General features: G+C 35.6%; 1 protein-coding gene and 1 non-coding gene across 2 annotated transcripts; both read right to left on the bottom strand.

Moving 5' to 3' along the window:
* Window positions 1-12934: 12934 nt before the first annotated feature.
* Window positions 12935-15617, bottom strand: LOC145050929 (cyclin-dependent kinase F-4-like). Its single transcript, XM_078999105.1, has 2 exons — window positions 14791-15617; window positions 12935-13064 (listed from the first exon to the last, which is right to left on the bottom strand). The coding sequence occupies exons 1-2, from the start codon at window positions 15615-15617 to the stop codon at window positions 12935-12937; spliced, it is 957 nt and encodes a 318-aa protein (XP_078855231.1).
* A 912-nt stretch (window positions 15618-16529) lies between these two features.
* On the bottom strand, window positions 16530-16630 carry LOC145055827 (U6 spliceosomal RNA). The gene has a single exon (XR_013685377.1). It is a non-coding gene; the product is annotated as a U6 spliceosomal RNA (small nuclear RNA).
* Window positions 16631-17038: the final 408 nt, after the last annotated feature.

Genomic DNA, 17038 nt, shown 5'->3' with positions numbered 1-17038 from the left:
ACATGTATTGCTCAAATAAATTCGGAATGGAAACAGTGACTCGACCAGACGTTGGAAAGATTTCCTCCATTGAACCTTCAGTTGTATGAAGCTTCTTGACGTAGTTGTCAACGAAGGTGACATAATAGGTTTCTTCAATTTTCTTGGAACGTTTGTTCAGAACCCTATATGCCTTGGAGTTTAATGAGTAGCCAAGAAAAATCCCTTCATCAGCTTTGACATCAAACTTGTTTCGGTGCTCCTTTGAATTAAAAATAAAGCATCTGGAACCGAACACATGGAAGAACTTGACATTTGGCTTACGATTGTTCAAGACCTCATATGTATTAATAGAAAAATTCTTGTTGAGAAGAGACCTATTATGTGTGTAGCAAGCGGCAGCAATAGCATCAGCCTGGAAATATAATGGCAATGAGGCGAAACTGAGCATGGTACGGGCCGCTGCACACAACGAGTGGTTTCGCCTTTCAAAGACACCATTTTTTTGTGGAGAGTAAGGAGCAGAAAAGTTGTGAGATACTCCCTTTTCAGCAAGAAAGTCTTCAAATTCATTGTTTTTGAACTCCAGCCCATTGTCACTTCGAATATTTCTTACCAACTTTTGTAGTTGAAGCTCTATTTGCTTGATAAAAACCTTGAGCTTTGGTGTAGCTTCTGATTTCTGTTTAAGAAAGAATAACTAGGTAAAACGAGAAAAGTCATCTACTATTACTAGTATATATTTGTTACCGCCAATGCTGTCAATAGCCAAAGGTCCACATAAATCTATATGCAGAAGCTCAAACGGTTTGATGATCTTCATGTTGACATGTTGTAACAATAGTTAAAATTAGGTCAATAACAATCACATGTGATTATGCCAATCATGTATTGTGATTTTGTTAAACTAGTAATGTGAAAAACTTACTATGTAATTCATATTAAAGTATGAACTTTCATACATAATTTATTATACAACTCAAAGTATACATCCATACGATTCCAAAAATATAGAGAACATCTAAATCTGACTTACCGTGAAGAAGTTATGATAAACCCTAATGCTGTAAATCACTATAATAAGAGGAATTTAAAATAGTCTTATAGTTAGCTATTGGAATCTAAAAGAAAGTTGTAGTACTCGTAAATACCTACGCGTGGATATAAAGAACATCAAAAACGGAGCTCGTATGCAAAAGTTATGACCTTCCAAAGATGCAGCTGTCTAAGGACATGACACGTGGCAGAAACCCTAGCCGCCTTAAGTCACGACGTGAAACGTGTCAGGGACACTAATCAGGGCTAGAAAACACATGTTAAGGCTACGGGATGACTCATGGAAGTTCACGACGTGAACCTATCATGTTCACGACGTGAATGGGCCCAGAAGAGCCTATAAATAGCGATCAAAGTTCATTCATTCCTTACACCTTTTCCTTTAACTCTCTCTCATTTTCGAAGGCCGTTTCCCCTCCCGGGCCTGACAAAGACTAGCTTCTATCCGTTTAGAATCTATAGATCACGCTACTAGGGTGAGTTTCACGTCCCCACTTTCTAATATTTCGGGGGGAAATGCATGCTAAATATTTTATATACGTTATTATTATGTCTATATGATAGTATATTAGTGTCAATGTAGATAGTTATAATAAGCAGAATATAGTTGTTCTAAATATAATATTTTGAATATATACAACTATTATCAACTTGTTAGCATATTCTTGTATTAATGTAGATCTTGAGTTATACTTATGATTCTATGTATATTTCGTGTGCGATATAGTTCCAGAGTTATACTCGGAAGTTCTATATGTTAATTGATATGTACGTTGCTATTATTGGTTTTATGTCAAGATAAAACCAGGTATGTTATATGTTGTTGTTATTGGTTTTATATCAAGATAAAACCTTGTATGTTATATGTTGTTATTATTGGTTTTATGTTAAGATAAAACCTGGTTTTAACTCAAATTTTAGCTATTGTACTGCCTAAGTATTATATATATTACAACTAACGCTTAAAGCATAATCTAATAACTTAGGGTTTTAGACACGAATATGATTTTACTACTAGAACTAATGAAACTCGACAAGTCTACATGAGTTATTGTATTCATCAACTAAGATTGGAAATCTTAGGGAAAATCCTCTGACCTGTAATCGTTAATCGTGTGTGAGCGAGGAAGTCATGTATGAATAAGATACGGGTTGACAATCCCACTCGTGGTTGCTAGCTACAACAAAACGGTGTGCGAGTGACGAACTGTCCTTTTGTTTGTTTATTATTCCGACGTTGATGAAGCGTGTGGAACTTATCTTAAGATGTGAAACTTGTAGCATCAAGCAGAGGTTTGAAACTAGTCATATAGCCGCGGTTACGGACTCGTGATAGCAAATTGTTAGAAGCATTATACTTTGTCGTTATACAAGTATTAATGTTAAGTATAAGTTTCCCAAACACTTATACTCTAGGTACAAGAAACTGGTAGGTATACTACTTGTATATTAAGTAGATAATTATACCTAACACACATACTCGTATATAATTGAAATAGATTTATACGTAGCAGTTTTACTCGTATAGAATTGAAATATATTTATACGTAGCGGTTTTACTCGTTTAGAATTGAAATAGATTTATACGTAGCGGTCTTACTCGTATAGAATTCAAATAAGATTTATACGTAGCAACTTTCGTTTGTATGGAATTACAAACACTTATATTCATAGTGTATGAGAGTTATAGGTAAACTACTTATTTGGTAAGTAAACTTTTATGCGTAGGATATATATATGCTAAACATTGGAGAGTCAAATGATACTTTCAACACTATTTTTGAACTTGGAAAATGTATTATTTTTATATGGAGTCAAAACATGTGGAATCACCAACTTTATGTTGACGTATTTTAAATTGTATGTGTTTTCAGGAAGTTGATAATTATGATACGAGAAATGACGTTACACCGCCCGGTGTTTCCGCCGACGGCCGCGGTGTGACACACGTGTTGGATGAATTTTCCTGCTTTGCTTTCCCATTTCACATGCATCACACGGATGTTCTTTATCAAAATTGAGTATTGGAAGTCCTCGCACATGATCACCAAGAAGTAGCTTGTTGATGTCTTTGAAGTTGAGATGCGAGAGCCTTCGGTGCCATAACCAACTTTCGTCTGAGTGTGCTTTCGTTAGCAGACACATAGCTGGCTTCCCTCGAATGGGATTGAGGTTCAGTGGGTACATTTCGCCTTTTCTTTTGGATTTTAATAGAACTGTTTTGGTCTTCTTATCTACTATTTCAGATTCTTCATCATCGAACGAAACCTTTAGTCCAGTTCCCACCACCAATTGTGAAACACTAATGAGATTGTGTTGTATAACCTACTAGAAAGCAGCCCTTTAATGACGCGCAAACAATGACACTCGCTGATAGAGGGCACACATTTGTGCGTGCCCTAAAAAATAATGTCAATTTCGCAAAATTTTAAGGATTAAGCTCACGCATTTTTGCGTGCCCTGAAATTAGTGTCTAAACAAAAAAAAACTAAAAACATGGAGGGCACCTACAATAAAATGTTTGTCGTCTAAGACTGTCGTTTTTTAAATTTTAATATAACGCGCGTGTTCATCCGGGTAAAATGAAATCCCCAAAACTTAAAAACCCCGCCTCCCTTTTTTTCCTCCTCTGATTTAGTTTCCTCTTTGTAATAGCTAGGGCTTTTTCAAGAAATTGCCCCGGTAGGAAGGGGGTTCGAAACACGATTAGGAACAGTGGGTCAAGAAGCATCGGTAGGGAGCAACGATCGAAATGAAATCAGAGCAGCAGCAGGTGGTGGTGACCGGAGATTCTCAACAACTGCAGTGGTGGTCGATGAGTGGAGTTGCGATAGCAGCTTGCGGCCCTTCTGTTTTCTTTTTTGGCGATGGTCAATGAGGAAAACGGACGACGGAGGGAATATTGGCACCGGTGATGGAGGGGACAACCAATCATAGCAGCGGCGACAACGAGGTGGTGGGCGGTAATGGTTAACTGGCGATAACAAATCTTCTGCCTTGTTTTCCTTTGTGTATGTAACACTCGACAGGGAAATGATGTAGAGGAGGAGGAGGACTGTCGGAGGTTGGAACGGAGTCAGCAATCTCTGACTTCTTATTGGGCTTTTTCTGGTGATAGGGAATCTCAAATGACACAGTTGTTGTTAGAATGAAGAAAGTGAGAAGCAGCATATCGAGTTGGTGTTTAGGGTCCTGCGTAACATCAAGGGGAGAAGAAGATGGTATGAATGATTCTCCTCTAGCTGGACTTGATGGTTCTCAAGTAAGCGAAAAATAACTTGTCTTCTTCTTCTTCTTATTCTTGTAGTTCTCTCTAAATTTTCAAGTAATCCAATGTCTGTACTTTGTATACACCTCATCATCTTTAATGTGTGTAGTTAACTGGAGGAAAGATTGGTGATAGACTATTGGCTGAAGTAGAAACAAACTTTGCCATAAATATAATCCCTGGTTTAGCAGAATCATATGAGGCTCGAGGAAGAGGAGAACTTCAATTAGGTCATATCATATACTCTTTCATTCATCATATTCTTTAACAAAATCACCAAAGAATTATTATGTATGCTAACTTCCTCACTTTGTAAGCATCTTGCTTGAGAATATGAGGCGTGAAAATTTTGAGCTTTCTGTATCCACTCCAAGAGTTATGTAATTTTTCTCTATCTTCTACTTCTTATATGAACTTTTAGGGTTCATAATGATTATTATTTGTATAATATGTTAGGTACAAGATTGAGAAAGTGTGAAGCTAGAGCCAATTGAAGAAGTAACCAATGAGGTAAAAAAAACACTGATTTACTATTTGTATTTGTATTTTAATGATATGGATTTTTTATATGATTGTTATAAATTTAAGGTGAATGAAGAGCATGTGGGGATGGTGATGTAAGCGCTTTCTCATAGGCGAGCTGAGGTTACTAACATTAGCCTTGTTGCTAGAAACTTTGGCAGGACTAGGATCACATTAACTTGTCCTTCAAGGTCAGTTTCGTCATTTTATCAACATGCTTTTTTTTCAAAAAAGTGATAAAAAGAAGTTGCTTATGTTTTTGTTAATTTGAGGCTTCAGGGGACTGTTTGGTTACAGAAGCGTGTTCAGCAGTGACACATGTGGCACATGATTTATGCATCGTGCATTCATGGGTATGTATGTAATGTATGCTCATTTTAGCTACATAAACTATACTCAATGTGCAATATGAAATTTTGTCTAGATTTTTATATCGATTTACTTATCCATAAATTGGTAAAATATTTGTGTGTTAATTTGATTAATAATGAAAATGAAAAACCCAACGGTTCTTTCTCCGTGTGTGTGTGTGTGTTGTGTGTTTGTATGAGTACTTTTCGAGCTTGCATTGGTGCCAAGCATACATGGTGATTCACCATTTCCTTTAACGCCCCATTTTTCTCGCTTTCTCAGAAATTTTCTCTCTCTAGACTCTGAATCCTTTCTCTCATCTTCAATTTTGCTCTATTTCTCACGTTTGCAGAAGCCAGCTCATGTTTTATTCAGATTTCCACACGTTTGGATTGGATTCATACGTTCAGGGTAAGCAAAAGTGCTCAATATTGTTTATACATACTATATACTAATGTTGATTCACAATCATGTTTCTTTTTGGCCCCTGGATAAATGATGTTTGTCGAAAGTGACTGCAAACTTGGGTAAATGGAAGGAAAAAATAAATGAGAGGCTGAGGTATATGTTTTTGATACTATAGCAACTTACTTTGACACTTGCTACAAATGGTGAAGTATATGTTTTTGATACTATAGCAACTTACTTTGATTTATTTGTTTATTACATCATCTTACTTTCATATCTTCCTAATACAAAATTGTATTTTATAAATAAAGCTGCAATGATGAATAACTTTGAACTTATTGTTTTTTGCAGGCTGAAAAGAGAGATGTGGCTGGGTTACAGGAACAGGTAAAATTACAAGAACATTAAATTTGCATAAATTAGTAATTTATTTATTTATTTATATCTGTTTACTTACTTTCCTCCAGGTTTTTGTTAGAAAAGTTATTTAGCTTCATGACAAGTATCTGGCATATGTAAATGACTGTTTCATGAACCATACTCTTTTCCACAAGGTTAGTATAGTAATTTCATCATCGAAAGGCTCCTGTGCAGCAAATGGTAAGCATAAGTGATTGAGTTTTTGAACTAATTTGCAGGTAGTAAAGTTGCTTGCCTACATCGGTGCTAAAGATCTATTTGCTAAATTTTACAGGTAAACTTTTTTCTGATTCCTTGTCTAATGAAGTCATATGTTTTTTGATTTGTTTATTTTGTCTTTTTGTAATATATGACATGAAATTGACATTGTACTCTGGTTGTAGGAAAAAACTTGCTAGGAGGCCTTGTTTGTACTTTGTAAAATGTAGGATTGGGCACTTGAGCTGGAAGAAGTTTTCATAGTTGAAAGACAATGAGAGTTTGATAGAACTCGAGCACCTTTTTGCTACTCACAATGAGAAAGTAGAAAACCTTACTGCTGATAATGTGAAATTCTAGGATAGTTTTTTATCTTGTTTTGACGATTGTATTTCATGGTATCTGAACACTTGCAGGAAAAGGTTAGTACACTAGAACAGGAAATTAGTGAAACACAAACGAAATTGGAAGAAACCACAAAATTGAGTGAAGATAGGTTGAAGGAAGCCATGGAAGCAGAAAATCGGATAATTGATATAAAGATTGACATGCAAAGGTTTTATTCTGATATTATTTATGTTTTTCAAGTCTTTTATTATAATAGAAAATTATAGGAAATAGCAATGCAATTTATACTTTTTCCTCTTATATCTTTAGTCTTCAAGAAAAGATTGCTAACATGGAAGCCAAGGAAGAGATTCTCCTTTGGAATGGTATTGTAGCTTCAAACCTTTTCTATTAAGTTATATCATTCATGCAAGATGAGAAGGGAATTAATGTCTTTTGCATGGATGTTAATGAAATCTATTGTTCTTAATAGGTTCTCGTTTGAAAAACTATGTTGGTATTTTAAGCCAAGGATTACGAATAGCCCCCCCTGAAGCTCCTGCAACCGGCTACATGGTCCTCCTCCTCCTCCTCCTCCTCTCTCTCTCTCTCTATATATATATTAATCAATCCATTAATCTATTATATATTAATTAAGAAAGTAATCTTTTCTATGTTTGTAGTTTGGAAAAGGGTTTTATTTTGCTAATTTGGTGAGCAAAAGTGCTCAATCTTGTTTTACTAACAAGAAAAATCCTATTGGCCAAGGTCAGTTATACTTATATGTGAAATAAATGGTGTGTTTCAGTAATTAACTCATTTATTTGTGTTGTGTTTACAGGGTTAGAAGAGGAAAAGAAAGGTCAAATGCAAGTGTTGCATTCTTTATTTCAATTGTTAGTATGAAACACAGAGTAGATTAGAGATGAATGCAAATTTATATATTGTAAGCAATAGAATTGTATGACATTAAATTTTATGCAATGGGTTGTATTTTTTGTATATGGTATTTTATTTCTATTATGAAACATTAAATGAAAATTTAATTTAAAAATTAATAAATATATAAATATATATTTTTTAAACATTTAAATTTACGATAAGCAAAAATGTGTGTCATCTTCATTTATGACATGGCCTTTCTTGACAAGGGTTTTAATGATACGCATTGCGTGTCATAAATGTGCGTCGTAAATGCGCGTCGTCTATACACGACACGTAAAAGCGCTTCGTCTCTCGTTATGACATGGCATTTCTTGACACGCATTTGCGCGTCGTCTGAGCGTTTTACTACGCACATTGCGCGTCATAAAAGGCTGTTTTTTTAGTAGTGAAGCCCTCCACGTACGCTACTTTTCTGATCGAGAAATTGCCATTTGTGATCATTCCGTAGCCTTTTATTGTACCAAATGAGTTGTTGCCATACTTTACACAGCCATCATCCGTCAGAGCTCGAAACTCCCGAAGTTCTTCCTTTCTCCCAGTCATGTGACGTGAGAAACCACTATCAATGTACCATTTGTTGTCGAACTGCTCGTCACACAAAACCTGCAAAAATCAAGCAGATTTAGGAACCCAAAATTTCTTGGGTCCTTGTGAGCCTTTTGCAGAACAGGGTATAACAATAAAAGAATCAACCAAGTAAGTTCGTTTTATTAGGGTTGTTTCATCTTTTCTTTTGATTGTAAAAACTTTGATTTTATTATCTTTTGACGCATTAACCTTAGGTTTAGGAATTGGATATTTATTGTTTTCTAACTTTTGGTTTTGTTTCCTTAGGTTAGTATTTATCTTCTTTTCGTCTCCTGAGACGATCTTCCCTTTTCCTTTCGCATCTTCTTTAGGATTTTGATTTGAGTGAGTGGAATGTGTTTTAGAAGAGAAACCTTGCTTTTGGGTCCTTTCTCTTGTGGATGATGAACCGAAATTGCCCCTTCGGTTGTTGAGTTGAGAACCGAAACCCCTCTTTCGGTTTATTTCTCTTCTATTTTGAGGACCGAAACTTCCCTTTCGGTTTGCTTGGCTACACGAATAGCATTGAGTACAAGAAGTAGATTGATTCTTTGACACTCCTTTATCCTTAGCGGTTGAACTCTTGTCTGATCGAACGTAATTTGGGTTTTGGGACTGCCAAAACTGTTTCCTTTCAGTGAGATTCTTCTTGTATCTCCTGTTACATTGTTGTTTTTTTCAGACACCTGTTTGGGAGTTTTATGGATATTGACCCTCGGTTTCAACCTTTCACCATCAGTTTCGCTCTTTAACAAGGAGGTTTCTCTTGTCACCTTAATTGATTCACTTGGAATCTTTTTGGTACCACTGGTTGTTAGCATATCAAAATGAGTAGGCTTGTTGAGTGGTTCTGCCACATATTTGCCTTTAACCCTCCATGATGTTTTCTCAGATAGGCCGACCGTTTCACCAGCATTGTCTATTGGTGCTGACCAAAAAAATTCATCACATCCTTCAGCATTATCTTCGTTCACTAATGTTGTGAGTTCGGCTGTTTGCTTCTGTGTAACACCTGTGACTGCATCAACTTGATTTGGTGTGGTTTGGACCTTCTGATACACCACAACCTTTTCTTTCATAACTTTGGACTTATTTTGGGAAAAACGAGCGAATTCAACCGAGTTTTCAGAAATGAGATTTTTGTAGGTTCGGGTTCGCTCTTGACAAATTCGGAACAATCTAACTCATCTTCCACAGATATTTCACACATGTCATCATCCTCATTGAATTCAAAAGTATTGTCAACATTAATTTTTGTTTTTGAACTCAACTTTGCATTCAACGAGTCAAATTTCTGCAGGGTTTCAGTTTTAATTTTCAATTTATCATTTTCGTCCAATAAATTCTTAAGCATGTCCTTGTGGTATTTGGACTGGATAAAAGATTCAATTTTGTCAAGACCAATTTTATAGCCAAGAGAAACTTCATCAGACGAGACAACAACTTCACAATCATAAACATTAGCATCAATTTCGTCCTCCTTTAATTCAAGGAAGGGAAGAATCATACTGTGAATTTTCCTGCCTATTTCACAATCTAAATGCAACTGAGTGATATTGGAATATAAACGTTTAACAATTAAACAAAAAACATTTCTCTGTTTTAAAAGCTTCAAATTATCCCTTTGCAAATAAATTGTCTCATCCTTAATTCTAATCAACTCTTTCTCCTTTTGCTCAATCCACATTTGCCTCTCCTCACTCTTCAAAGACACCATGCTGAGTTGATCGGTTAGGTTAGAATTTGTGAGGCGATTTTGGGTTAAACTACCACTTAAACTAGAAAATTTAGATTTTAATCCGTTCAATTCTTTTTCATAGTTTGTGACATGGATTTTTAATGATTCGAGAATAGATTGTACCTTCTTGATCAACTGGTCGCACTCATTGATCTGCTCACCAACAGGCTTGGTAGCGAAGCACCCGTCTTCTCGTTCCTTAGCTTCATCTTGACTCCTATCATTGGTGTAACCCCTCATCTGTGACACTCCAACTGTCAGCATCAAACACTTTCCTCCAGCAACATACTCATCTTCTTTCGCCACGAAAGCCCTGCCATGTGTAGGCTTTCTCACTTCTTCATCCTCTGAATCAGTAGACCAGACTTCAACACCACCAAATTCATCATCTGCAACATTTTCCTGCATAATAAGAACATTCATAGTGTTATTTGCAGTAGCTTTCTTCTTCTTAATCTCTTCTAGCTTTCACAGATAGTATGCGTCATCGTCTTCGCTCTCATTCTTCTCTGTCATCTTCCTCAACATACAGTCCTTGGCAAAGTGGTTTTTGCCTCCACAAAAGTGACAATTAAATCCTGAGTCACTTGACATCTTGCTCTCCTTCTTCGGTTCTTCTTGCTGGGTAGTGATATTCGGTTCCTCCTTTTCCTTTTCTGAACTGTAGTTTCCTTGCCAGTTTCGGTTCTTATTGGTGGGAAACCTTCTGCGAATGAACTTCTTTGGGTTTGATACCATCAAATAATATTCTTCATTGGTCAGATCAAATTCAGAAAGATCTAAATCTTCTTCTTCTTTAACTGCATTCTTTCCTTTGGAAATTAGGGCCAAAGAACCCATGCTAGAAACCACATTCGTTTCTTTAGTCACTGCACCTTCATGTGACTTTAGTATCCCCACTAGCTTCGCCAAAGAGTAAGCCTTGAATTGTTCATGCGCCTTTACAGTAGACACTACAACCATCCATTCAGATCTTAGGCCATTCATGAATGTGACCTTCTGCTCAATAAATTTCCTCTCTATGCCATGCTTTATCATTTTGGTAAGAAGATGATTAAAGCGATCAAAGGCTTGGATAAGCTTCTCCTCAGGTTTCTCCTTGAAGTCTCCAAACTCTGAAAGCAATAGAGTCTGGATCAAATGCCCAAGATCCTCATCGGTAGAATACAACTCTTTCAACCTATCCCAAACCTCTTTCACCGTCGTGCATGAACTAACCAACCGAAAGGTGTTAGACTGTAGGGAAAATCTGATCATTCTAAGTGCTTTGATATTGAAATTAAACTTGTCCTTTTCATCTTGAGGAACATCTTTAACATCAACCATAAGTTGGTTGTACACCTTTTGAGTCTTTATGATTCGGTTTGTGCCAGAGTTAGCGAACGGACCTAAAGTGATCGCTTCCCAGATTAAATACCCATTGTCTTCAGAACTGATCACATAGTCTTCAAAGTGATGCGCCCATACTTCGTAATCCTGAGTATATAGAATGGAAATCCTAGTTGTGGATCCAATGTTTTTGGAGATATTGATAGGGTTTGTGTTGGAATCGTCGTGTGCGAAAAACCTGTTCAAGATAAGACTTGAAAACAAAGTTAGGGTAAAATTGAAATCCAAGAACTACGTCAACAACAAGATGACGGCTTCTAACAGAGATCAATATTAGCAAAAAACTCTAAAACCTTCTTCGATAGAAGAGATGCATATAAATTACACAGTCTCCTGCTCTGATACCAATTGATGAGTTGAAAAACTCTTTAGACCGTTTTAGATCTTCAACATGTTAATAGAAAACAACTAGTCAAATAATGTAAACACAAGTTGAATCAAAATAGAGCTTAATGATTCCAATATAGTCACACCTCAGCAGAGCTCGATTAAGAACTTCCACTGTAGAGGTGAGCTAAGGTTTACAATACAACAAATGATAATAATGAAAGTGTTAATGATAAGATTGCATGCATGCAACTTATATACTAAACCCTAAAACATAACACACGGCTGGACAAGCCCAAGCCGGTAACAAAACTGAACTAATAACCGAGCCCAAGACACAACACAATAAACCCAACAATAAGAACAAATGGTAGAACAAATCACAATGATGGCGATGATGATGAATATGCCCGCAAATCAAGCCCGTGACCCCCCCCCCTTCCCGGCAGTCTACCCGAGGATAATGAGTAAGTAATATGGAACAATGGAATTTGTAAACATTTGGTATTGTTTATTTTTATTTTTTTGTTAATTTTTAGTTGGTAGGAATTTTGGGACAATGGAATAACAGAATTTGTCAAACTTGGTATTTGGTAGAGGTGTCAATTATTGACACGGCACGACAAAAATACACGACACGAAACGAAATTAGGATGAAACTGAAATTCGAATTCGTGTTCGTGTCGTGTTCGTGTTAAGTGTAAAAAACACGATGTCGTGTCGTGTCGTGTTCGTGTTTAAAATTCGACATGAAATTGACACGATTTAACATTTATTTGTCGTGTTTTTCGTGTTTGTCGTGTTTTCGGTAATATAGGTTGTCGGTTTCGTCGGTAAAAAACTCAATGTCAATCAAATTGAGTCCCCTCAATAATCCATAGGAAATCCATTGATATTTCTCTCCGTAGGTGTTACGTCAGTAATTTACCGATGGAAAAATGTTGTTGGTATGTTGTAGGTAATTCGTAGCTATTTTGTCGGCAATATTTACCCACAAACTATTACGTTACAACCAATTTTTCATCGGAAGTCCATCGGTATCCTCTTATTCCGACGGAATAGCGACAGATAATGTCGTTGGTAATTCTCATTTTCCTAGTAGTGATACAATACTCTTCTCCATTAGCATTTCATTAGGAGAGCCATTTATCCATATCCTTCCTTACCTTCAAATTGAGAAACAACTATAATCAACAAAAATCATCAAAGTGATGAAAGGGTTTTGCAACTAAATTTTATATCTTAGGGAACGGAGGGTAGGAGAGGAAGCAATGTAAGAGCCCTAACCTATACCACGGACAGGGGGAATGTTTTCCCAGAAAGAGTTCCACCAGTTTTAATCGACACCCCTTTTCGCTACCCCCAACTATCGAACAACAACTATGATTGAAAATCCAACTCTTATATAGGCAGGACAATTAATGAAAACGGGTTGATTTCTAGTAGCAATCATGGAATTGTGTAGTGTAGTTCTTGAGTAAAATCGATTTGCAGTTCTTGAAGAAACTGATTATAGAAAGTCGAGTCGTGGATGTTGCACGAATGCGTGAGGAAGGAAGAAGTGAGAAACTATAAAACAAAACTTGTAATTATGGAGTTTCAAGGGTTATTATATATATTCCACCATCATTAATAAGTGACTTGTACATATTTGTAGACTTCCAATTAGAGTTTTCGAATTCTATCTAGATCTGTACATATTTGTAGAGTTCTAATTAGATTTTTCGAATTCTATCTAGATCGGTTTATACATAGCATAATATGACGATATTGACGGTGCTTGTACATATTCCTTTATCATATTTGCCTTGGTTTCATACAAAACAGAAGGTGTGCCTTCTACTTTTGTATGGAATAACTATTATAAATTTGTGCATATTCATAAAGGAGATGCAAACTTTTGAAAGTTATGATAATGGAGCGCTGCCAATAATTATTCTATCGCACATACATGAGTAGTCCAACGTCCATTTCCATATAAGTGATAATATTGCTAATTTGAAGTATGTGATTTAGTACTTGTAAATATATTTATTCTCTATTTTAAATTTTAAATTTTATATTATTGTTTTCATTAATCCACAAATATAAAATGTCTAATATATATTGAAAATTAATTTCACATATTTATTTAAATCAACGATTATAATTTTACATAACTAATAAAAATATCTATTAATTAATAATTTAATTAAAATAAATGATTAATAGTTTTGAGTTTTTATATGAAATTTAATTAATTTTATAATTATGGTTTCCGGCGGATTATAACATACTAGTATGTTACATATTCACACACCTAAAAAAACTAATTCGACAAATACAATGGAAGAAATAATTAATCAAACATGAAAAATGATTTATCAATTTCTAAATCAGAGAAATGGCTTGTCAATTCATTCAAAACATTCGATATCAACCATACATCGTTAATATTGAATAACAATCAAAAACCAAATCCAATACATACAAATTGATGACGTGCTACTATTCATACCAACTAAAATTTTCCTTTGATACCCGGCAAATACCCCTTTACTTTCAACATAGGATAACAAGTTATGTCCGTTTGCTCTGAGCCTCTTTAATTCCTTTGATCCTTTGAAGTTGTCTCTTTCCGATACCCCTCTTGTTCTTCTCCAACTTATCCATATATGCCATCGCTAGCTCGTCAATGTGCTCCGCATCGCTTTCCAAACCAATTGTGAAACTTTTTGTTCTTTTGCTTCCTCTCTATTTTGAATAAAAATCCGCAATTCTTTGAACCAAGTAATGGATTTTCTGGGAGGATACATACAAATTTTTTTTAGGGATCTTCTGTTTCGGAACAATAAAATAGATTTTGTGGGAGTATGCGGATCAAGTTTTCTGAAGAATCTATAGTTTCGGAACCATAAAATGGATTTCTAGAAACATAGGGGACAAGTTTTCTGAGTAACCTCCTGTTTCGGAACCATAAAAAAGATTTTCTGGGAGCTGACGAATCAAGTTTTTCGAGGAATCTTCTGTTTCATAACCACAAAATGGATTTTCTGGGAACTGACCAATCAAGTTTTTCGACGAATCTTCTGTTTTGGAACCATAAAATGGATTTTCTGGGAGCAGACATATCAAGTTTTCTGAGGGATCTTCTATTTCGGCAACACAAAATGGATTTTCTAGCTTCTCCGAGGAATCTTCTGTTTCAGAACCACAAAATGGATTTTCTGGGAGCAGACGAGTCAAGTTTTTGGAGGAATCTTCTGTTTCGAAACCATAAAATGGACTTGCTTGAAAGGATGGTAGAACATGGCACCATGTATTGAAGAAAGGATGATCAAGTGCCTTCATCGCTGTTGGCCTTGCGGATGGACTCCATGAAAGAAGTGTGGCAATCAGATTGAGTGCTTCCATGCTTGCAGATGGTAACAGCGAAGAAAGTTGGACACCAGGAAGCTGTGGGAACTGATAGTTGCTATTTACGATGGTTTCTGTTGGACTGCCGATCACACTGCATATTTTATACATTTGATCTCCGTCATTTTTACCAGGAAATAGTCGGCGGTCTGTAAATAGTTCAGCCATGATTACACCCATTGCCCACATATCAACTGAAGAATCATATCGTTGCCCAAGAAGAACTTCAGGGGCTTTATACCAGCGTGACCCAACATTAACAGTGTATGGCTGTTGGTTCGTCTCGCCAGCTAGACCAAGATCAGCAATCTTTATTACATCCTTGGAAACAAGAAGGTTCTCTGGTTTGAGGTCACGATGAAAGTAGCCGTTGTTGTGCATGTACGCCAGACCTTGAAAGATTTGGAAGCACAAGTTTCTAATCTCATCCTCTGAAAATGGCTTCTTCCTGCATTTCATACGCTCGTAGAGACTGCATTCCATGTATTCAAACACCAAGTACAAACTGTCGTGTTCTTTGATGATATCCTTGAGCTTTACGATATTGGGATGATCCATCTGGCGCAGTGCTTTGACTTCTGTCAGGTTCATGCATTCTTTCACCGAGTTATACTTCATCTTCAGTTGCTTGATCGCAACCACTTCTTCAGTAAATTCATTCAATGCTCCCCAGACAACCCCATATGATCCACTCCCAATTTCTTTCATTATTTGATACTGCTCCATTATATATATGTATAGACTTTCTAGCTTTCTCAAGAAAACACACAAACGAGGTACGCAGAGGAACTCACAGAAACTTATGCTACGTACACAATTATAAAGAACACATCACCTTAATTATGCTTTCAACTTTCTTGATGAATGACACGAAGGAACATCATGTTTCTGATGAACAGGCATGCATGCTTCACAAATTTTATTATAAAACACAAATGATGGATCGAAGGGGTTAAAGAATGAAAAGAAATAGGGAACGAAGAGGGTGAAGGGGGTAATTAATTAATTGGGTCGGCGGTGCATTGTGAATGTGAATGAAAGAAGGTTACTATTTATACTACTAAATACTGAGATCTTCAGATATGCAAGATTTAGGGTTTTAAGTTTCCTAAATTATCTTACGGTTATACCCGACTTCATATAATGAAATGCATGCACGGTTGCTTTGGCTCCAAACAACTTAAAAAATGGCTCCAACCAACTTAAAATTAAGAGCTTTGTATAATTATAATTATATATTTTATTTACTAATTAAACTATAATTAAAGTATTACTAACCTTGTCCTATCTACAATCGATTAAAGTTTAATTAACAATTAAATTTTTATCCAACTTTTTCTTATAACATCTACATTTCTCTTATATCTCCAAAATTTAAACATAATGACCATATTTATTTTTTTATATATGATCTTTTTTACATATTAATTATTTTACAAACATCTATATATTTTATAGTAGTACCATATTATATTAATTAAAATCCTGACCACAAATAAAATATGTAAAATATCAATCTAAATAAATTTGAAGTAGTTCTCATTGATTTATATATTCACCTCCATCTCTATAGTATTAAGTAGACCACATTAGGAACCTGTGTTATTGGCTAAAGGTACAACATCACCTATATAGCATATATTTTTCCATCATTTCTCGATTTGTGTATTTCATTTTTTCGAAAGATCATGTTAATCGTCTTTGTAATGTTCCAGTTTTATCAGATGTCCCGAAGGGACATATAAAAACAAATATATACATTACGTAACGTCCCAATTTTCAAAATAAAATTTTCATTTTTAAGCTGACTTAAACACTCATTTTAATAAAGGAATGATCAAAACAAACCCATTTGTTCATAAATGGAAATCCATAAATCAGAGTTATAACGAAAGTATCATGTAATCTTCAATCATAAAACTGTTCATGTGTGTGTACAATCACGTCTTCACATCCTCATTAACTAATATAGTATATGAAAAACATTTAATTCACAATTGTAAGCACAAATTTCGGTGAGTTCCCTACAACATCACATACATCACATATAAACATACATAACAACAATGGGTCAGTAACAACCCCGGGTGTATATCGAGTATGAGTCTGCATTGACTCAATCGTATGTTTCAACCAAACAGGTTCGC

The sequence above is a fragment of the Lactuca serriola genome, chromosome 5, assembly GCF_051521515.1.
Source record: "Lactuca serriola cultivar US96UC23 chromosome 5, Lser_US96UC23_V15, whole genome shotgun sequence".
In the NCBI taxonomy this organism is placed as follows: Eukaryota; Viridiplantae; Streptophyta; class Magnoliopsida; order Asterales; family Asteraceae; genus Lactuca; species Lactuca serriola.
The sequence above is the reverse complement of the archived record's forward strand: the minus strand, read 5'-3'. Positions and strand labels throughout refer to the sequence as shown.